Source organism: Phocoena phocoena, chromosome 5 (assembly GCF_963924675.1).
Source record: "Phocoena phocoena chromosome 5, mPhoPho1.1, whole genome shotgun sequence".
Taxonomy (NCBI): domain Eukaryota; kingdom Metazoa; phylum Chordata; class Mammalia; order Artiodactyla; family Phocoenidae; genus Phocoena; species Phocoena phocoena.
Genome location: NC_089223.1, coordinates 23,606,630 through 23,629,904, shown reverse-complemented (window position 1 = coordinate 23,629,904; position 23,275 = coordinate 23,606,630). Strand labels below are relative to the sequence as shown.

Sequence of the window (23,275 nt, the reverse complement as noted above, 5' to 3'; positions counted from 1 at the left end):
ATATAAAGAGTCCAGAGGGAATCATGACTTATGACATTAATGTACAAGTATGGCAGTATTTCTATATCAAATTAAACTTAGTCTATGATTAAATACAATGCTATATATACATACACACACTCATAGTACCTTTATGGAATTCTCTAAAATGCTCACAGTAGCTTATATGGTATTGATAAAAATAAAGATGAAAACGTATAGAGTGTAGATAAAAACCACTTTTATAGCTTTCTAAGGTGATGCATCCTGTGGGTTAAATAGCTTACATTATTCAAGTATGAATTTTGAGTTTTGAAAGCAGAGCTGCGCACTGGTATTCAAACGTTCATAAAATTGTACAGTTTTTCAAAATAAGGAATAAAAGGTAGAGAGCATCAAACGTGGGAGAAAAAAACTTGTGATTTATAACACAACTGTTACACAGTTAACCAGTGGTGTTCAACCCATGCCTGGCCAAAACTCAGCTTCTCGTGGGCGATTAGGGGTATTAAAGAGTTTGATTCAGATTTTGTTTTTATAAAAGTGTGTAGTTTAAAAACTTATTAAAAATGCACATTCTAATGTGTTACATACACTATTTTACCACACTGGAGTCTGCCTATGTATAAACTTCCACTACCAGGATAATTTACGTTTATATAAACCTGGGAATACAACTTTATCTATTTCTAGTTAAAGAATCTCCTGAAATGTGTGTTTAAACCCTATTATTATTTGTACTTACTTACATTTGCATGAAGCAAAATTCTCTTGATAGCATGTGAATAAAACAAGGCATAGAAACAGGCTGGCGGCTAAGGTTTCACCAACTATCTATAACCCCAATTTCACATTTGTGTTATTTAGAAATGTTATTCTTAGTAATGTTCTAAGACAAGTAAACATAAATGTGGACTCAAAATACAGTTACACCGATCAAGAGTTTACACAAGAGTTTACTTAAAAGAGATTCTAGTGCTAAAAAATCTTTGGGAAATACCGCTCTATAAGAGACTGTCTTTTCATTTAATTTGTTAATGCAATGTTTAATGTGATTTAGTTTAATTTAGCCTAATTTTCAATTCTTAAATTACTCTGCGTAATGGGAAAATTTCTACAGATTTGAGTGCCGCGGGTCTTCAAAATGGTAACTTGCAAAAAATTGAGAAATTACACTAAAAAGTTCATTATTGCCTTAGACTCTTCTGATAGGTAGCTTTTAAAACGAGATTTCTTTTTTTTTTTGCGGTTCGCGGGCCTCTCACTGTTGTGGCCTCTCCCATTGCGGAGCACAGGCTCCAGACGCGCAGGCTCAGCGGCCATGGCTCACGGGCCCAGCCGCTCCGCGGCACGTGGGATCTTCCCGGAACAGGGCACAAACCCATGTCCCCTGCATACGCTCAACCACTGCGCCACCAGGGAAGCCCCCAAGATCTCTATTTTTGAATTAACAATATATTTATTGTTGTGTTCTAAATCTCAAAGTATGTTTATCCTCCATGCCACACAATTTGGTATCTTCACACATCAACTGCGTTATGTGTTTTGACAGTTGAGGCACATTTCAATGATTTTCGACTCTAGTTTGTGGTTTCATTATAAAACAGCTTACTCACAGCAAACTCAAACAATGTTTTTTTATTTAAAAATCCACCTCAAAATTCAGTTCTGGGTTTTAGTTTTTGTTTAAAAAGAAGCAAACATTTAAAAGCATCCAATGTTACTTGTCTACAATTCATCTTGTTATGAACGTTTTTAGCTCATGGAGGGGACATAAACCCATGACATTGATTAGGCACAGTACGGTGACCAAGGGGCCAGAAATCAGGGCACATCTGTGTACTCAGGTAACATTAAAGGTCTGCATGGAGGGAAACATGCCTCAGCTGTGGGCTCTTCAATCTCTATGTCCCCTCCAAACACTGTTAGTAAGTCTCAAATCAGTACATAAGAGATTGTATGTAACTTAGTTAAAAACCAATCAAACCAATAACTATACCTGCTTTCTAAATTACATTGCAAAGCCAAGACAGATAAATTGTAGCCTTACTATAGATAATGTGTGGTCTTGCTATAGGACCATGTTATAGGTGAGAAAGAATTACACGATACCTCTGGTGGTTTCAGAAATCTGGTTGGAAGAGGTCCATGACTTTAAGATTTCACATTATAGCAAGGCTCCAATATTTCTTGAATTGGGGCAGTGAATATAAATCACAGTACACAAGCCTTAATTCTTTTACTGGAAAAGCAATAGGTGCTACATATGAGAATCACTTATATAACATCTGTTTTTTTTAAAAAATGCAGATATAAAATATTAATTGCATAGGGATTTAAATAGGATAAGGCCAAGAAGAATATTAAGTAAAGTTTAAAAAAAAAATCATAGAAAGGGCACTATGGTGTCAAAAGACAGAATTTCATTCTTAGAGTAATAAATCTGAATGACTGTCTAACTAGAAATCACAGTATGTTGCTATAACTAACAGTGAATGTCAATTGTGCCATTAATTCCAAACTGGAAACCAGCATTAGAGGACTAACACGAATACAACTAAAGCTCACTGTCTAAACCTGATCATTGTATTAGCACATCAGTGCCTGGTACGTACCTGATTAGTTATATAATCTACACTTTGCAAATAACGTAAAGTTTAATACATGCTGAAAATGTGAGAGCACGTCGTCACCACATGCCATCAGTGAGTTGTACGCTTACTTGACAGTGTGATTATTCACTCTTTCCAAGGTGTAAGATCCCACCTGGCAGAATCTTCACTTAATGAGCCCAAAACACTGTAGTTAACAAAACATTAAGAAAGTCCCACCACTGAAAACCAAATGTCCATGAACCAGAGAACAAAGTCCTGACACCAGTAGGAACACGATGCTTACTTAGCACTTTGGAAGGCAATGAATGATGAGTCCAACTCTACTTTGTAGTTTCAGCTAACAGTTACCCAGTTAAGTTTCAGGTAGAAAGGTATGTTGTGAATCTACTTCTCACGTCATGTTGTTACCCTGCTGCTGAAAGAGCAGTTTCCCAGTTGAAAGTAGCTTAGTTCACGTAGCATTGTTCTTAAGAGTAGTGTGAGGAAAACAAGAACTCCCAAAAGGATCATGTTAAGGTCCATTCGGGAATACCCAAACCAATGTTTTAAATGAAAAAGTGCATAAATACAGTAATACTACAAGTGTGTTAACTACGAAACAAATGTTTCTCTGGGAACCAAACAACAGTATTTTCCCACATTATTTACATGTGATGAATTGTTCAGATACCACAAAGCACCATTTACACGCTCAATGGCTTGATTAAGTCTGAAAGGTCCTCTGACTTCGACTCTGTTCAGTTGAGGATCTACCTAGAGTACAAGGGTCAAGTTATCTTCAGTCAAACAGGATTTCTCCTTACAGCTCAGTCCTCTTTTGTTCAGAGACATTAAAGCGGCATTTTTCACTTCACATTCTTGGCTGGCGTTTCAGACTCTGTGGACTGTCTCCCATCGGTCCAGGCTTCACGGGTGCTCTTCAGAGCCAGGGTCTTCTGTTGGTCAACCACGACATAGTCCACTCTCTCGTCAGCTACACTGCTGCCTGAGCCACTGCTCTTTTGCTAAAAAGCAAAGGAAAAAACCCCATAAACCTCCACAGAAAAAGTGGTGCTTCTGCGTGAACCCCAGTCTTAAGACACAGACACATATGCACTGTGAATAACTCTTGAAATTCTACTGGGTCTCCAAAAAATCAGTTTAACAATGTTGTCTCTCTCCTAACTGTACTCTGTTTTCCCCTTAATTTTAAAATTATTATATTTAAGAATTCAAACTAATGCTCCCATAACAGATGAAATTCTTAGAAAAGAAGGAGAGCAGCCCCCTGGTTCACCTTAAGAGACACAGCTTGCTTTTAGCTTAAGCTTGACTTTTTCAAGTCCTGAGAACAGGTACAGGTGTTTACTTTCAGAGTTAAGAAATGTTTTTTGAAAAGGAGTATTTCAAGAATGGCAGGCTACATAAAATCTAACTAGATACTCACTAACTTAAAACAAATGTTAATTATTAACACGTTGCTGGGCTCACGAGAAATTAAGGGAAATATCCAAGGTGTGAGAGAAATGGAGGGAGCAGAGAGCTGCTAAAGGGTCAAGACGGTGTCATCTTCAGGATGAACGTCAACTGAGCAGTGCAATCAGGAGGCCTGGGTGGGAGGAATGCGGAACCCAAAACTATCCTGTTAGGATAGGGACCCTTGAAGGAAACTGAGGTAGTCCTAGGGTGGTAGCATCACCTGCTTCCTAGCAGAAGCAAATGCAAATCCTTTCTGAAGGAAATTTAGGTCTGCAGGTTTCCCACAGATATGCTTAGCAAAATAAATTCACAATAAAAATGTACGAACACACAAGGAAACAAGCCATCAGGTGTGTGAGAAACGGTAAACACAGATTCAGACCTCCAAGGACTTCAGGTATGGAAATTACTGCATAAATAGTATAAAATATGTGTATAAAATGTTTAAAGGAATTGGAAAATAAAAAATAAAAGGAATAGGATAACAAAAAAGGAGTAAGAAGCTATTCAAATCAGATAGGCATATCTGGGGGAAAAAAGCCAAGCAGAATGTCACTTCAGCAGTGAAAGATAAAATATTGAGATTAAAAATTAAACACATTAAAAAAAAAAAAAATTAAACACATAGGTTAAGCAGAAGAATTGAGAAATTAGTGAACTTGGTGACAGATCTAAAGAAATTTTACACGGAAGCAAAGAAATTAGAAAATATGAAAGAGTGGTAAAAGATAAGAAAAACAGAATGAGAAGTTCTAACTGTCTAATCAGAAACCTAAAAGGGCAGAAGAAAGAGAATCGTGGAAAAACAATATTTAGGGAGATAATGATTCAGACTTTTCCATAACTGACAAAAAATATGAATCCAGAAACAAAGACTGCACAACTTCTACCAAGCAGGATAAATAAAGAAAAATCTATGTCTAGATGTCTAGACACAGTGTAGTGAACCTGCTGAACATCAAAGATATAGAAAAGATCTTAACATCAGCCAGATAGAAAAGACAGATCACCTACAAAGGAACTGCAATTAGACTGACAGCATACTTTTCACAGGAACAATGGAAGCCAGGTGACAGCAAATAGTACCTCCTATGTGTTGAGAGAAACTTACTGTCAATGAAGAATTGTGAACTCAAACTGCTCCCCCCCGCAAAACCCTCAATACTCATTTTCCAGAATGAGGCAAAATAAAGACATTTCAGTTAAACAAAAACTGCAAGAATTTACCATTAACAGACTTCCATGAAAAGAACTTCTAAAGGAAGGAGGAAGGAAAATGATTAGAGAAGGAAGGTCTAAGACACAAGAAGGAATCATAAAAAAAGAAGTTGGGGGGCTTCCCTGGTGGCGCAGTGGTTGAGAGTCCGCCTGCCGATGCAGGGGTACACGGGTTCGTGCCCCGGTCCGGGAAGATCCCACATGCCGCGGAGCGGCTGGGCCCGTGAGCCATGGCCGCTGAGCCTGCGCGTCCGGAGCCTGTGCTCCGCAACGGGAGAGGCCACAACAGTGAGAGGCCCGCGTACCGCAAAAAAAAAAAAAAAAAAAAAAGAAGTTGGTAAACGTGTAGGAAAATGTATATAAACATTGTCTATATAGTAAGAATATTACTACTACTAATGTCTAATTTGTGAGTGTGACAACAACAAGGACAACAAAAAACCCTAAAACTTTTGGACAAAAATACCAAGCAAGTCAGAAAAGGAGTAATTTGAACTAACATCGGAAAGGGAGTGAAGACCATGATTAACTTTGGAACTTTAGAATTTAGTAAGTAAGCATTTCGATGGTAATCACTAAGAGAGTACAAAGTGCGTAACTTCCATACCATCAGAGATGAAAAAGTAAACTTATCAGTCTAACACTTTTGTGATTTATGAAAAAGCATTAAGTCATAGACTTTACTAAATTTAAATTAAACATACTAAGAAAATTCCCCCAAAGGAGACCCAATTCTTCAGGTTTCAAATGGGAGCTCAGTGTATTTACAGAATGAGGTTTCACTTACCTTACGTGGTGGCGTGGATTTCCCAGAATCTAAATCTAGATCTAGGTATTCCACTTGTTTGTCTCCTTTGGGCTTGATCATTGGGCTGTTTCCTCCATCAAGACTATTACTGCCAAAAAGATTCTGAAAGTAAAATACAACAAAATCAACTGTCAAACATTCATGAGACATACTGCTTATTACCTTGTTTGCCATCTACTCAAGCCTAAACAGTAATTTTAAGAGGACACAGCTTGAAGAAATGTCTCCTTAGAAAATTAAATAATCTTTTAGGATGGGGAAAAATAAGTAATATTTTAAAAATTGATTAAAACATAGCATAGGTAAGCAAGCTAAAAGTAGTTTGAAAAGTAAAACTTGGTTCAGACTAAGACTGGGCCATCAAGCTACAGTTAACTGCAACAGTTCTTTCTTTCCTTTTTTTTTTTTTTCCGGCTGTGCCACGCAGCTTAAGGAATCTTAGTTCCCTTACCAGGGATTGAACCCGGGCCCCCGACAGTGGAAGTGCCAAGTCCTAACCACTAGACCACCAGGGAATTCCCAGTTGGAATAGTCTAACTCAATGCTATTAAAATGATATTTTAAAATGATATCTGTTCTCAATAACGCTATTAAAATGATATCTGTTCTCAATAACATTCTTTAACTATAGGATCGTTATAGTCCATGCTTTCAAATTAAACTTTTTTAGGGATCGACCAAGATGGTGGAGTAGAAAGACCCTGAGCTCACCTCTCAAATTAAAAAAAATTTTAAAGTTCTATATTTGAGTTAAAGGCTTTCACACTAAAATCAATTTAGAATAAGTATGGTAGCTAAGGGCTATGCATACTGACTCCATTAATAGAGTCTGTTTTGTTTCAACCGCCTGGAATTTTTACCACTTAATTTTCTGTCTTCTTATCCTTTCTGTCCTAATAGGAACTGTACAACAGAAGGACTCCTCTCTAAGAAAAGAAAAAGAAAAAAGGAAGGGAGAGGACAGCAATGAACAGCAAGAATGAAAAAGCTTGAGGCAGAAACATGAAAAAGAAATAGGTTATTAGGAACATGAAGATCAATGCTAAATAAAAAGGAAAGGACGACGTGAACTTATGTCCCTACATGCACCCGCTACTCTGATCGTGACAGTCTTCAAATGTGCTCCAACAACTGACTTGTTTCCACGCCTTGCTGCTTTTAACCTCACCTGGGAATGTTCCTGACTTCTCAGGACACTACATATTCATTAGGGACTTTCGTCCCTGTGGCTTCTATCACATAGGTATTATTGTTCACATGTTAGCTTATACTTTCGAAGAAAACCGTAATGATGTAAATCAACTTGACAATTTTATACTTGTTAGGATGAACAACGTGATTTGGAAACCGCATAAATCTGGTTCTGCTGATTCTTTCATATTGCTACTCCATTTTGTTTGGGTTAAACAGACTAAGCTGTGACTTAGGGAAAGGACAATAGCTAGGAAAACACTGAGTTTACTCTTGGCGAGGGGGACATGGTCTGGGTCGCGTGTACTCGGATGCAGCATGTGTGCGGCCTACTGTATATCCTACATACTGTATGCGGCATGTGTATGCAGTAGACAACCTGCACTACTGAATGTGATGGCCCTATTTGTAGGAACAGATTTTTAAACCAAATTTATCAACTACCGCTAATAAAACATTAAAGAAGTACTGACAGTAACATGTAGGGCACAAAAAATGTAAGCAAGTGTCAGTGCTCAATTAGTACAAATAGCTATCCCCTCCCTCTCTTTCTTCTAATTCATGAAAAAACTGAAATTTTTTTCTGCAAATGACTCTATATTTCATTCTCACATAAAAAAAACAAGCCAGATTGCATGGTGTGTGTGTGTGCGTGTGTAAAATTTTGTATTCAAATGTAATGACAGAGCCCATACCTGAAATTTCCCTAATTGGAAACATCTAGAATTATTCACGGTGTTGTAGGCTACGAAAGAAACACTTGAGTTCATATGATGTACACATTTAATCTCAGTAAGCTGTTCTTAAAGAGAATTTCTCAGAATTGCTAGTTCAACTGTACTCTGTCTAATTACTAGGACTGGAAATGTTTTCATCTTCAAGTATTGTTAAAATGTGTGTCCCTCCAAAAAGTCTATTTGCTCTTGATCTAATCTAATCTCAACTGGGAACAGCCTGTCTCTGCATTCTAGGCTTTAACCCAGTGTTTTCCCAAAACAGTTTAGAAAAACCCTAAGATTTGAAGAGTTATTATGAAGTGTTCTGTGAATTAAAAGAAAAAATATAGTAGTACTTTTTCTAAAATTCTTGAAAAAAATACATAAAATTATTGAACATACTTTTGATGTTGTTACAAACAATATATATGTCTTTAGTGATGATGTACTGTCACTTGAATTTCAGGCGTCACATTAAGGGTTCATTTCACGAATGCTTGGCTTTGGATGTTTGTATAAAAAACAGGCTGCATCACCAATTCACTTTCATTAGACACTGCCTGCTCCGTGATCACCAGTATAGGAAACAGACTGTGCTTCAACATTTCAATGTACAGAATTTAATATTCATTGTCCCTATAAACCAGATTTGATCCACTCCTGTTTCAACTTCTCCAAGACGAATTTTTTACCGACTTCATCAACCTGAGCATATGTTAGACCTTGTGAACTTCTATGGCTCTCCACTGATACACTAAATTCCAAGAGGTGTGGAAAATATTGCTGTAACTATCACATTCATTCCTAAGGAAAAGTTGTTTGGACTAAGATGAGCCCTTGCAGTTGGTGGCATAAGATGGAAATGGCACAGCTGACTTTTCTATTGTGAATGGCACATGAATATTTTCACTTGGGACATTTTTGCTTATTTCTAACCCATAGGGCCTCAGTACCTTAGAAATTCACCATCTGGTGGTTATTTACGCACCTCTACCGTGCAGGTAAAATTACCTTTCTGGCTTAGTGTTATACTATATAAAAGAACAATTTTATATCTTCCTTTCCTTTGACTTTCTGATTGTAACGGATTTTTTCTAGATTTTTCCCTTCACCTAACACCTACTCATGACAAATCATACTTTCAAACTTTCCTATTACAGGTCCTTTCCAATATTTTTATGTTTATTTACTATTTTGGGCAAAATAAAAGATTCTTTAGTATCTCAGAAAAGAATTACTTTTGTAATAAAAAAATTCATTTAACCACCTAAAGATGAAAATTGAGGGTAATATGTACTCCAAGGCAGCACTGAGGATTTACTTAGATTTTTTTTTTTGCCGTACGCGGGCCTCTCACTGCTGTGGCCCCTCCCACTGCGGAGCACAGGCTCCGGATGCGCAGGCCCAGCGGCCATGGCTCACGGGCCCAGCCGCTCCGCGGCACGCGGGATCCTCCCGGACCGGGGCACGAACCCGCACCCCCTGCATCGGCAGGTGGACCCTCAACCACTGTGCCACCAGGGAAGCCCTACTTAGTCTCTTACTAGAGTCTGTTTACTATAATGAAGAAAAAAAAATTAAGTTAATAAAAATAATAAAACACTACTCATCAAAATGGAAAAATTACAAACCCAGAAGTGAAAGTCAGTTAATAAAAATTGCCCTACCTTGAAACATTAGTGAAAATGGTATTGATAGAGTTCGTTTGTATTCTAATTCAGGGTTGACATAAATATTTTAAATTATCTTATTCATTTTTGAATACTTGATGAATTTGATAATATTTCACAGTTAATTAGTTCAAGCATCAAATCGGGCTTTTCACATCACTTAATTTTGTCCCCTGACAAACGGTCATGAGAAATCTGTTTCTGCCTGAAGTCCATTAAAGACATAAATTCAATGAAAAAATAGGGCTTTATATATTCAATCTCTGAACAGAATTGTTTTAAAGAAAATAAAGTCACTAAAACGTCATTCATGCCAAATTTTGACATTAGATATTTGCTTATCATATGCTGTCTGGTTGTGCCCCATGATCTGTTCTCCCCTTTCCACCGGGAAGGGGATTTTTAGCCAGGCCCACTGTCCCTCGGTACAAAGGCTACGGTTCCCAGTCCCTTTTGTGTTTATGTGGCCAGAGGCTAAGTCCTGGTCAACAGTTTGGACTCCGCAGTTTCTGGGAACCTTCTCTATGAGGCAATTGGGCTGCATCCTTTGCTGCTTCTTCCTTTCCCTCCATTCTGCAGCCTGGAATGTGAATCTGCTGGCTGGACCATCATCTTGTTCTATTGAGCCTGTGAAGCCAGACCCAGGGGACAGCAGTCTGGAGAGCGGCAAGGGGCAAGGATCCCCGAGGGCTCCTGGAACAAAAAGCTGCCACGACAACCACGGATTGACTCTCTGGAATTCTATGTGAGAAAGAAAGAAACGTCTGCCTTAAGGCCTTGTTATTTGCTTATTTTCTGTTACTCAGAGGGGATCCTAATGCCAACTGATATCTACTAAAAAGCAAATAACAGAGCAAGCAGTGTCTCTGGTTTGAGGGAAAGCAAGAGGAAAAGATTTTTAAAAAATTAAAATTGGCTTGTATTTTTAAACATCTGAAGTATTTTCTGGCAACTACCTGATTTCTGGGGAACATAATGCTTGCTACTATTACAAAATTCTTGGGCCTTGGGGTAATAACAGTCAGTCTGAAGTAAATCAGGTTTTAACAGGTCTTCTTTGATCTTTAAGCCCTACCTAAGGATGTATTACTGAAAGGTTATTAAAAACCCTCGGCATAAGACTGTTTTACTCTGAGTGCACTGACGTAGGTCTGGAGAAATGCATTATAAAATGCTTCCAGTAAAAAGTAGTTTTTTGAATAGTTTCAAAAGTGAAGTACATCTTAAAAGAAATATAACTGGAAAATTTTGTGATTTTTAACTAACTTGTATCTACTTTATAGATGTTAATATTACACTTTGACCCTTTATTGGTTTTAGACTTGATGATGCTGTTTTTCAAAAGCATTTTTATATAAAGTGTTTTTTTTAATTTTTAAAATTTATTTTATTTTTGGCTGCGTTGGGTCTTCATTGCTGCGTGCGGGCTTTCTCTAGTTGTGGGGTGAGCTGGGGCTACTCTTTGTTGCAGTGCAGGGGCTTCTCATTGCGGTGGCTTCTCTTGTTGTGGAGCATGGGCTCTAGGCACGCAGGCTTCAGTAGTTGTGGCACAGAGCCTCAGTAGTTGTGGCGCACAGGCTTAGTTGCTCCGCGGCATGTGGGATCTTCCCGGACCAGGGCTCAAACCTGTGTCCCCTGCATTGGCAGGCGGATTCTTAACCACTGCGCCACCAGGGAAGCCCCCAAAAGCATTTTTAAAAAGTTGTCTTTTATCCTTTCTCCTTAAGTAAAGAAAGATGGAAGGGTAAGGTGTATGGACTGGAAGAAAGGTTTAGTGTGAATGATTCAGAAGGGCTACTCACGAAGAGAAACGTTAAGAGAAGATTCTACTTACTGAGTCTTCACTGGACAGGTTTGGGTTCATGGGAACATAATTCTCTTCACTGTCATGTGAGTCGCTGCTTGAAGTCGTGCTGTGCACTGAATCCGGCCGGGGAGACATGGGAAACCTGGAGGAGCTGATTACAGAGATGACCGTCACAAACACCATCCTGACCAAAATTTCTCAATTCGCTTTGAAAGTAAAAATGAGTGATAGTATACATTCTTCCAGAAACATTTATGCTTACAATCATTTATTGTACGCATTTATTACTGTACAATTTATCACACACATTCAAATGCACAACTAATATTTATAGTTATTTGTAAAGGGATATTTTCTTTTTGAAAAAAGTTTTGATTTTTTTACACAATTCTGAAAGGTTACTTTCCATTTACGGTTATTACAAAATATTGGCTCTATTCCCCGTGTTGTACAATACATCCTTGAGCCTATCTTACACCCAAGATAAGCTCCCACTTATCTCGTAGTGGGAAGTAGTTTGTACCTCCCACTTCCCCACCCTATTTCCAGCCCCCACCACCCCGCCACTGGTAACCACTAGCTTGTTCTCTATGTCTTCAAGTCTGCTTCTGTAAAGGGATATTTCTGAGCATCAAAGTACCTTCTGCAGGATGAAGATGTGGCACAGATATATAATGGAATATTACTCAGCCATAAAAAGAAACGAAATTGAGTTATTTGTAGTGAGGTGGATGGACCTAGAGTCTGTCATACAGAGTAAGTCAGAAAGAGAAAGACAAATACTGTATGCTAACACATATATATGGAATCTAAAAAAAAAAAAAAATGTCATGAAGAACCTAGGGGCAAGACGGGAATAAAGACACAGACCTACTAGAGCATGGACTTGAGGACACGGGGAGGGGGAAGGGTAAGCTGGGACGAAGTGAGAGAGTGGCATGGACATATACACACTACCAAACGTAAAACAGATAGCTAGTGGGAAGCAGCCGCATAGCACAGGGAGATCAGCTCAGTGGTTTGTGACCACCTAGAGGGATGGGATAGGGAGGGTGGGAGGGAGACGCAAGAGGGAGGAGATATGGGGATATATGTATATGTATAACTGATTCACTTTGTTATAGAGCAGAAACTAACACATCATTGTAAAGCAATTATACTGCAATAAAGATGTTAAAAAAAACCAACAACAAAGTACCTTCTGCAGAACAACGAGAAAAGTATTGCTAGTGATGTGGAGGATAAGTAGAAAGACACAGATATAAAAAGGAAGATTTAAGAATTACTATTTAAAAAAACTATATATATATATATATATACACATACACACACACAAACACACACACACATATATTCACACACGTACACATTCAACACAGGTTTGTAATTACAAACATTCTTTTCATTTCCACATATACATTTAAATGAATCTCCATTAAATAATCCCTACAAGAAACTACCGTATTTTCCAGAGCAGTAGTTCTCAGAAATTTCTAGCCTCATGAACCTTTCACACTCTTAAAATTTATTGAGAACCCCAAGGAACTTTGGTTAATATGGGTGATATCTACTGATATTTACCACATTACCTACAATAGAAAAAAATTTAAAAAGACAAGTGTATACAAATACATACACTATTAGCTGTCACAACGATATCGTCCAATATTATGCCACCTCTGGAAAACTCCAGTGTACACTCATGAGAGAAGGAGAGTGGAAAAGCAAATGACATCTTAGTATATTCATGAAAATAGTTTTGACTTCACAGAACCCCAAAAAGGGAGGCTCCCCAGACCATCCTTTGGGAACCACTGTTCTAGGTACTCTCCATTATAATGCACAATCAAGCTGAGTATTTTAAACAAAGACTTACTCTCGAGCAAAACTCCTAGTGATGGGAGATCTTACTGGGGCTTGTAATTCTTCCCATTCTGGCAAAGGTTTTATTTCTAAAGGTGCTGGCTTGACTGAAACAAATGAGAAAAAAAAAAAGAGACTTTAGCATACAGAAATTTGGAAAACAAAACAAGACCCTCTTTCTACATCTCTATTTATACATTATAGCCACTGTACACCTAGGACCAGCTTAGTTTCACACATGAAAAGAAGTACACTGATGTTATGTGATTTTTCCGAGGTCACACAGCTAAAAAATTAGTGGCAAAAGCTAAATCAGATAATGTTTCCTGATTGTTGACTGAAAGTCGCAATAAAACTCTATTATTACAACATGTTGCTTCTTAAGTAAATATTTTATGAATATAAACAATGAGAACAAGAAAGAGTAATGTGACCCAATTCCTTCATAGTTATTGATTTATACTTTTCATTATTTCCTTATTTTATTTTTTTCACTAATTTTATCCTCAAACACGGACATTTAATTTTCTATGTAAAAACAGTCTTCGTCATCAACATTGAAGCATCATTTATACAACTATACATATAAAATGATGTTTAGGAAGCAATAAACACAAAACTTCGCTAAAACCAAAAACTGACAAAAAGAATTAATAACCAAATCTTTTAAATTAATTCAGGCCCAGTCTGGAACCAAATAAAACAAAGCAATAATTATATCTTGATACTCAAACTCTGCTCTGAGAAAAGGCCACAATTTAACAACTGCCTCAAATTTTTAGCTTAATTTAACCAACAACATCCTTTAACAAATTAAGTAAAAATAAATGCTAATGTTCCTATTAGTTTTATCTATAAGTTGTTTTTGCTTATTTACCCTATTATTGCAGTGGACAATTAATTACTCTGCCAGTATATATTCCACAGAGCTCTTCGCCCTTAAAGTAAGACTCAGTTTTCAGAAATTCATGACATGAGCAAAAGAACTTCAACAATATTATTTGTTAATATTCATTATATTTTAGGATACTATTTAAACATATTAGGTAAATATTTTAGTTACACGTCATCCTGCCACTCTAAAGTCTTCATTTTTTCCAGGCATCCCTCCTCTAGTCTTTGTGCATATATGTGTACATTGAGTCAACCAAGTTATAATTACCTTCCAACTATAAAGTAGGTAGTCATTTTAAAGGATCATGTAGATTCTCTGGGGTTTATGCCGAAGTATTTTTGGCAACTCAAATACAAAAAAATTCAATGAGATTTTCTGAAGGCTACGTTGATTTAAGTTTGAGTTAAAATAATTTTGCTCACCTATACACTCAAAACGGACATGTACAGAATGCTGTGCTCACTTGCAAGTATTTCTTTAACTCTGATGTTTTCACTTTTTTTTAAAACACAGAGGCTAAGCGCTGCTTAACTGTCAAATTCTAAGTAATGGCATAAAATAATGAATCCATGGAAATGATTATATATTGTCTCAGAACAGAATATATACATTATACATAAATACAGGAGACAACTGGAACTCACAAGCATCTCACAAGCTTAAAGAAAACACTCTATTGATGTCTAAAAGGTTAAAAGAATAATGCAAAAGGAAAAGACTGAATATCATATATTATCAAATATTTAACATGCTGCTGTTAATGGCATAACAAATATACTCGCTGTGTATTATGGGAAGCATTCACTTTAGAAATTACGTGCTGGGAAGTTTTATTTACAACAAAATAGTATTTAAGGCTCTTCTCCTTTACTTTTAAAGGAAACAACATCACAGAATAAATAAATTCCCAACACCCCAGCCAGCATGCGGTGCTAAAGTACATACCCTTTCTTCTTGTAGCAAAGTCACCTATGGTTTGTGAATCAGTTCGCTCTAAACCATGGGGTTTGGGTCTTAAAATTTTAGGACTTTGACCTAATTGGTAAAAAGAAGACTCTCTTAATATAATGTTATTTTTTTTTATTGGAAAAAAATGGATTCTGTAAAAAAGCAACAGAGCCCTGAGCAGACATGTTACATCTCAAAAGCATAAACAAAAGTTCGTTTGTGGAGACTATTTCAGTCTGGCTATGCATATCACTCATGCTCAATACCATGGGAACGCGGAAGCTGCATGCAACAATGTAATAAGCAAACTGTTATAAAAGATGGTAGGGTTTTAGTGGCATAACTTCTTGGTTAGTTGTTACCTTTATTTGGAGGAAGAGAGGAAAAACATGTGTCATGTTAGTTACTCTTCTAACATGCCTTAGAAAACTGGATCCAATAAAAAATTATAAAACCTCTCAGTCAGATCGCAAGTACATCTTTTCTTTGAAGTCTGGTGTCTCATACGAAAGTACCAAGGCCTACTTTCTTAACTTGATGGAGGTGTTTTAAAAACCTTAATCTGGCTACTCCTTCACCACCTGAAAGCGCCCTTCTAGAGAAGTTCTATTGATACAATGTCTGCTAATCCAAAGTCAAAACCAAGACCAGCATTTCTTTTCCCTGAACACTCAGTGGTTGCCCCCGTGACACCATTTTGCAAGGATTAGATGTCTAGATTCTGGAACTGCTGACTGTCTAGCTTTAATTTGAGAATTGGAAAGTATAAATTCAGTTGCCATCTTTTTTTTTTTCCGTTTAATCTGTTATATACTAGTACTGCTGAAAAGCCTTATGAAAAGTACAGGTTTAATACCCAGCATCTGGCCTCATACTTTTTCCCACTGGAAGCCTGGATGCCAGAGTAGCAATATCATTTCAATCAGGAATTTAAACTACTTCATTCTCAATGGCACCAAATTCTCCTTTTTCTTGGCGTGTACAAAACTGAGTTGACATCTATTAGATGGAAAATAATATTAGAGTTCGCTGATTCAATGCTGATCTCTAGCACCTTATTGACCAAAATCTACAAGTTCTGGAAAATGTGATTTTCTAGCTTATGAAACATGAAAATTTCCTAACTCTCTCAAGTACTCTCAAGGGTACTCCTTGGCACTCTTCACAGAAAGATACCGTATTAAGTGAATTTTTTTATAGTGCATTTATAAAATTTCCATGCATTTTCTACTCCATGCAAAACTTAAGCCTGAGTTTAGGACAAACGCCTCAAGGTGAAAATGTTGCCCTGAATTGAACCCAGCCGCTCAGGCATTTTGGTAGCTTCATTTCTTTGTTATTTTCACTGCCTGGCTCAATTTGACATTTATGTTCCAGACAGAAATGAAAGTGATACTCAAATGATGGCTCAGTATTACTTATGAGGAGAGAAAGGAAAAAAAGTCCAAGGTGTATGTACTTCTCCTCTGCTGCCTAGAGGCAAATACTGGAATGTTTCTCTAATTACTTAAGTGCCACAATAATGGGTATGAGATAAGACTAAAGCAGAGGCAGCAAATGAACCAACTCTGATACACTGATTCTCAAATTCTAAGAGTCAACAGTGTTAAATAACTCACTTGAGCCTCAGCTTTTAAATCCAAGACAGTTACAAGGAGGCTTTAGCTAGATTAGGTTTGAACAAAGAAAGCGACATGACGCATTTCTTTAGCAAAGAGCACCCCATTGTGCTTTAACCCTCAGGGGTTAAAACAATCTCACCCGGGGCTGTCAATCTCTGGATCATGTGATCTGCGCCCTCATTAGGAGCACAACTTGGTAAATCTTAACCTCTGGTTCAGATCTCCCCTAAGATCCTTATTGGCATACCTACAAAGTCACCCCACATGAAGGTTCTGTAGGCTTTCACACTGCATGTTCGAAATGGAATTTATCTTCTGGGACCCACCACACCTGCTTTGTTTCCTCTGTCTGCAGTTGCCATAGCAGATCTCTTAAGAGTTACTCTAGATTCCACGTTCTCTCTGATTTCCCTTTATCAATTTTACTTTCTATTTATAATGGCAATCGTTTGTTTTCATTTATCCAAGAAAATTAAAGAATCTGTAAGTCTGAAGTCCTGGCTTCCTTTTTTTAATGTGCACTGCACTTACCTGGTTTGTTTTTCTGAAAGTGAACTCACACCGTATGGCTAAATGACCTCCACTTACACTCCAAGTGGCCTCCAAACTTGTAAAAATCACTCACTCTAGGTCCCCAAGTGGAGGCAGCTATTTCGAGTCAGGACAGGGACTTTTGTTATGCCTTCCTGTCTGATCATCTCTAAAGCGAGGCGTCAAGAACCCTAGGTTTGGAACGCCGGGAAAAGCACTTTTTAAAGAAGATGCTGAAAAAAAGTGTGATTTTATAACAGTTTGCATTAAAAAATACCATTTTTCCCCTATGGTATCCTTAAATCTTAGAATGAGCTTTCTAGGGGCCGAACTGATTACGTTACTTGCCTACATAAAACCCTTTAATGGTGTTCTCAGAATAAAGCCCAAACTCATTAGCATGGATTATAAAACCCCCAGGAGCTGGCACCTGCCAGGCATTTGGCATTCGTTCCTGCATTCATACTTTCCTCCCTCCCACCCAAGACTCTGAGCCAGTCCCCTCTTTTTAAAGGATCTGGGTATGCTGTTTATTCTGATAGAAGATCCTCTATCATCATTTCATTGCCACTCACCCTCTGAGATTCTCCTCAAAGGAGACAGCCTGCAGGGCCAAGAGCTAACCTCAACCACAAGCCCCCTTCTGTGCTAATTATGATAATGTGTTTACTTTTCCACTTTCCCACTAAATGGGAGCTTCTTTAGAGAAGCCACCTGTCCTTCCTTGGGTTTCCAGACCCCAGACCTATCAGAGGGTACATCCTATAACTGGGAGGCCCTTCAATCTGTTTTGATGAACTGTGGTTCTCTTAAAGCTTAATCCAATGGTGGTGTTTAATCAGATCAATGTCATAACTTTGTGTTTGCCTTTGAAGAAAAAAAGCAACTGAATGCTGTTTCAAAAGTTGATCATTCCAGATATGGTCAAGGCATCATACGAGGTCATGCTTCAAAGAAGCAGATGCAGTCCTTTTTGAAAAGTCCATACACGATTATTATTTTAATAGGTATTGCTTACATAAATTCAACTCAAAGTGGAAAATTTATTTTCTCTATCATTATAGGTCTAACTTAGCCTAAATGATTCACTTATCTGAAGTTTCACAGATGATGCTACTATTTTCAGTAGGCATCTCAGAAATCAAGAAAGAAGAAAAATAATTCACAACATTATTATCCTCTGCTAATTCCAAGGAGTAATCAAGGTAGCACACTGAAAAACTTTTACACTTGTTTGAATAGTCTCATTGTATAAAGGGAACTATAATAATGATAATTATATTGGAAGGTCAGGAATATTTGGGTAAAAAAACCCGCACGTAGAGGCTGTGCTGTAAAAATGCACTCTGTACTCATTTCCTTTAAACTGTAACCACCAACCCAAAAATCTGACTTGAGAGTCAAACTTTAATACTTGTTTATTAAAATCTAGCTATATTTACTGGTATCATTTCTTCCAAACATTTATTATAGTATAAAAGTAGTTTTTCAAAAGCATGTTAATTTTTTTTTTTTTTTTTTTTTTTGGGGTACGCGGGCCTCACTGTTGTGGCCTCTCCCGTTGTGGATCACAGGCTCCGGACGCGCAGGCTCAGTGGCCACGGCTCACGGGCCCAGCCGCTCCGCGGCATGTGGGATCTTCCCGGACCGGGGCATGAACCTGTGTCCCCTGCATCGGCAGGCGGACTCTCAACCACTGCGCCACCAGGGAAGCCCAAAAGCATGTTAATTTTTAATCGCTTTCAAAAAACTTCTTTAGAAGCTCTCTTGAGCAAATATTTATAGCGAAGATACCAAAAAGATCCACCTAGGGAAGCTCCTCGATTGGTCTTCTGGATCCTTCCTACAGCAAAGTGAAGATCCAGCAGGACCTGAAGATATTTTAACCAAATGAACATATGAAAACACCAGAAGTAACCTCGCACTGCTTTTTTAAAACCAATACAATAACTAACGGTCAGATCTACTGCAGAAAGCCATGAATGGACAAGGCCAAACAAAACAAAATATAAAGACAGTATATCTGAGGCTTGAACAGCTGCTATATCACGTTAGAAAGAGAGTGAATGGGCCCAGTTAAATGCACAGATGAAATCTGGTAGATTTATGTAAGGACTTACTTTAAGAGAAATCACAATATCTTATAGAAATTTCCCAAACTTTACAAAGTTGCTTTTCCATTAAAATATAAAAGTTTCAGTTGAAGTAATCAAAACAGAATTTGTCCTGCATTTCCAATGACTCATCTGCTTTCCTAATATTTAACACAGTACATGTAAATTATGATTTTCTCCTCTGTTAATATACACAAGATACGGTTCAGGACAAATACTATTGTGACAGAAATAGTATGGGTGAAAATATAGCTACCACAGTTGGGTGACTGGGTAAAGTGTCCATGAAAATACATTGAATGTAAGTGTTTAAAACGTGCATGTATTTCTGCAGCTTCAATTACTCAGAAGTATTTGAAAAACTCATGCGTACTACTAACTACAGCAGCTGACATCTATAATTGGGGGTATAAACAAGACTAGAATGTCACTCATTTATTGTAGACCCTTCCCAAGAAGACGATCACAGAAACCAGTTATACTGGGTGTTGAGTTAGTTATATTGAGTTTTAGAACTAATCAAGCCATATTTTATAGAATAAGGTTTGCTTATTATGAGGTTTAGTTAATAAGAGATACTAGAATAATAGACAGACTCATGTATCTGATGTCACAAAATTTGAAATGAAAACAGACTCATCAGATGCTATGCACCATGAGAAGAATTTCAGGATGAAATAAGACATCTGTTTTACGGTTTAAGTTTTTATGGATAAACTTTGCTCCAAGATCTGAATTTGGGTTTTAAAATGTTTTTCTCGAATAGCTATAACTTTCTAAAGTGACTTGACAAAGTTTGCCTTGCAATATTAGATACTTTCTCATGCCTTCTCTTGTATCATATTTATTTTAAAAAGTAGAGTAATAATAAGAAAAGCAACCCACCCCCCCCTTTTTTTTTTATAACTAAGACTTTAAGTAACTTCTTTACTGTTTTGCTAAACCTATTATTCTCCTTGAATTTGCCAAAAACTATGTGGAAATTTTATTCTGGGTGCTTTTTCAGTTCATTTTGTACCTAAGCAATGATACCAAATCAGTAATCTGGCCCATGAGCTCAAGATTGTCTTTCAATAGCTCAGTTAATTTTTTAAAGACTAAACAGAATCTCCAAAAGTAACCAAGGAACCTACTTTGCTCTGTTCTACAGTAGGGTCACCATTGGTTGGTTTAGAGGACTAGGACAGTCTCTCATGTACTAGAATATATAGTACTTTCACTATATATTTACATAGGGAGGTTTAATTACACATATATGCAATATATATGATGTATAATACACATGCCATTTTATTATGCTGCCTACGTAAAATAACATATACTACAATATGGGGGTACGTGAACTCTGTCAGACCTAGATGATACTAAAAGCATTTCATTACGATCCTAAAACTTTCCAACATGTAAATATACTGGGAATTTTCAAACTGTGTTAAGCAGATGCTGAGGGGAGGAAGGAGAGGCAGGGGAGCAAAGCCGCAAGGACTCAGAGCTCCATGCATCACCCACAGCACACCATGACCATATTTATGTGGGGACCTCAAGATATAAAACGGTTACATTTGGTGTCAAAAACTAGCGATATGCTGCCAACATGCGCTAATTACAGGAAAAGAAGGAGAGAACCAGTTTAGCATTAAAATGAGGGTTTCGATGTTTCACGGACTTCCTGACACTTGTATCTTAATCCTTCCACCCTCTGTGGGCTCAATTATAAATCTATACACGTCCAAACATACTTTTGTGTGTTGTATGCAAAGAAGAAAATGACGAGGGATGTCTAAATAGATTTAAAAACAAATGAGGACCAAGAGAAACAAAAGGAAAAGTTATCACCTAAAAAGCCTGGGATGCTCACACTGTTTCTAAAATAGCCAGCCCTGATCATGGCTCTGCTGCTGGGGCCTCTGGGGTGACCGGGGGTGCAACCATCCTTCCAGCTGTCCGAGCAAAGGTGAGCCCTTGACCCAACAGCAGCCAGCATGTAGGCTCGCCTGCAATCTACAATCTATCTTGTGGCCTGATGTGGACAAACGAGACCAATCAAACTTTCGCTGAGCGATCTGGAGTGAGTCAATAATGAACAAGGCAATTAGCAGCAGGTGTGGAAGCTGCGAGGGCCCATAAAAAGGAGGAACGGGGCGGAATCGAGGCCACGCAGGGGCATCAGAGGCCGAAGCTCTCTGACAGCAGAAAGCCGTAAAGTAGAGGATGCAGCATAAAAGAAAACGGGAAAGAAGGAAAGAATGTGAGGGAGAGCAAAGCAGGATCAAAGAGTTTCCAGAGGACAGAAATGCAGGGAGAGCAGGACAAAGTGACGGCCTCCTAGGAGTGTCTCAGTTGCCGCTAACGTTCTCTTTTCATTTACTTTCTTAAAAGCAAAACAAAACAAAACTCATTTTCTTAAGATACTCTGAGTCTCAGTCTCTGTCCCCCACACTGGGAACTTAATTAGAATGACTATTAATGATCCAAGCCCAGGTTAATGAGAAATTGACACAAACATTACATGCTTTTTAAAAACAGCTACATAGAGCATACCAGACTCTTCAAATGTGCTGAATTCCCCAGAAATTGTGCCACGCATCTCACAGCCAATACACTAACTTACTTGGTTGTCGAGATTCAATTACACTTGCAGCCTGCGGCAACACAGCTGGCTGTCTGGGGTTTAACCACTTGAACCCAAATTTCAAAAACTTGGGTACATATTACCAGTTTGGCTGAAAAGTTTCTTTTATACTGAGTTCTCAACCAACCATGCCACCTTAGAATTTAATGTTACTTATGAAGGCCAGTATGAAAGAATAGACTAGAAGCATTTGTTTACCCCCCAGCAAAGGCAGAATCATTTTTAAAAAGTTGTTATATGCACAGAATGCAAAGAGTATACAAGCAACCTTACTGTTCTTAAAGAATCATGGCAAGTGCACTAATAATCTCAAGTCTGATTTGATATTAAATACTCTGGAGGAGAGGTTACAAAAGACCAGCCAAAGACCATATCTAGCTTGTAAAAGTCTGTGGTACGGGGTCTGCAATGTTTTGGTTTTTTAAAATAATTAAACTAGCTAGTAGAACTTAAAAATCAAAAGAAAATACATATAAACCCCCAAATTTTTGACTTTTTTTGATAATCAGAAGATTTTCCTCTAGGGGGCCCATGTTAGTTTCACAAGTCCACAAAGGATTGTAGCCAGGCAGTAGGTTAGTGACTCCATTTGGCTGGGCCAAGGGCATTCCAGTTTCTCCTAATTATCTCCTGTTGCTTGCCAATCCTTGTGAATATTTTAGTTTGTAACCTCTGCTCCAGAGATGGGAGTCTTAAAAAATCTCACCTGGGCATCAACATATGATATAATAATTATTAATCTATAAACAGCACTACTACTTTACCTAAACAAGCTGGTAACTTAGGTACTATGAAATACTTCTGAATTTCTAGTCCCGATTCTGTTTTGGATTTAATGACAGTTAGATGCAGATCTCCACTGGCAACCCCCGGCCCTTTTACCATGCCACGCTCTCCTTACCTTTTCTGTCTGGCTTGAGGTTCCGATCCACGGGGGGTGGTTCACAGTCTGCAACAGGAACTGGCCTTCTAGGAGGGGTCTTCGGGCTGGACCTGAAGCCCATATGAGCGGGAGGAGGCACTTGCATTCCAAATGAAGAAAAATCAAATGTCCCCGGAGTCATTGGCACATAATTTGCTTCCTGAATTGGTTCCGTGAAACTGCTGGAATGTTGTCGTGGAGGAGAGTTGGGATTCATGGGGACATAATTTTCATCCAGTTCTTCGCTTGATACACTCCCCACTGTCAATACATTTTTGATTTTCTA

The 23,275-nt window shown here is 37.9% G+C and overlaps 1 protein-coding gene across 2 annotated transcripts in view; it reads right to left on the bottom strand.

Moving 5' to 3' along the window:
• Window positions 1-1,602: 1,602 nt before the first annotated feature.
• Window positions 1,603-23,275, bottom strand: part of GAB1 (GRB2 associated binding protein 1) — a 125,057-nt gene continuing 103,384 nt past the window's right edge. Inside the window, exons 6-11 of one of the 2 annotated variants that reach the window (XM_065877680.1) lie at window positions 22,969-23,272; window positions 15,166-15,255; window positions 13,339-13,432; window positions 11,490-11,613; window positions 6,058-6,180; window positions 3,440-3,598 (exon numbers count right to left, since the gene is read on the bottom strand). In XM_065877680.1, coding sequence (XP_065733752.1) covers window positions 3,440-3,598; window positions 6,058-6,180; window positions 11,490-11,613; window positions 13,339-13,432; window positions 15,166-15,255; window positions 22,969-23,272 — 894 coding nt within the window. Of the gene's footprint in view, window positions 3,599-6,057; window positions 6,181-11,489; window positions 11,614-13,338; window positions 13,433-15,165; window positions 15,256-22,968; window positions 23,273-23,275 lie in introns of both variants that reach the window. The other variant, XM_065877681.1, reaches the window with a different exon arrangement.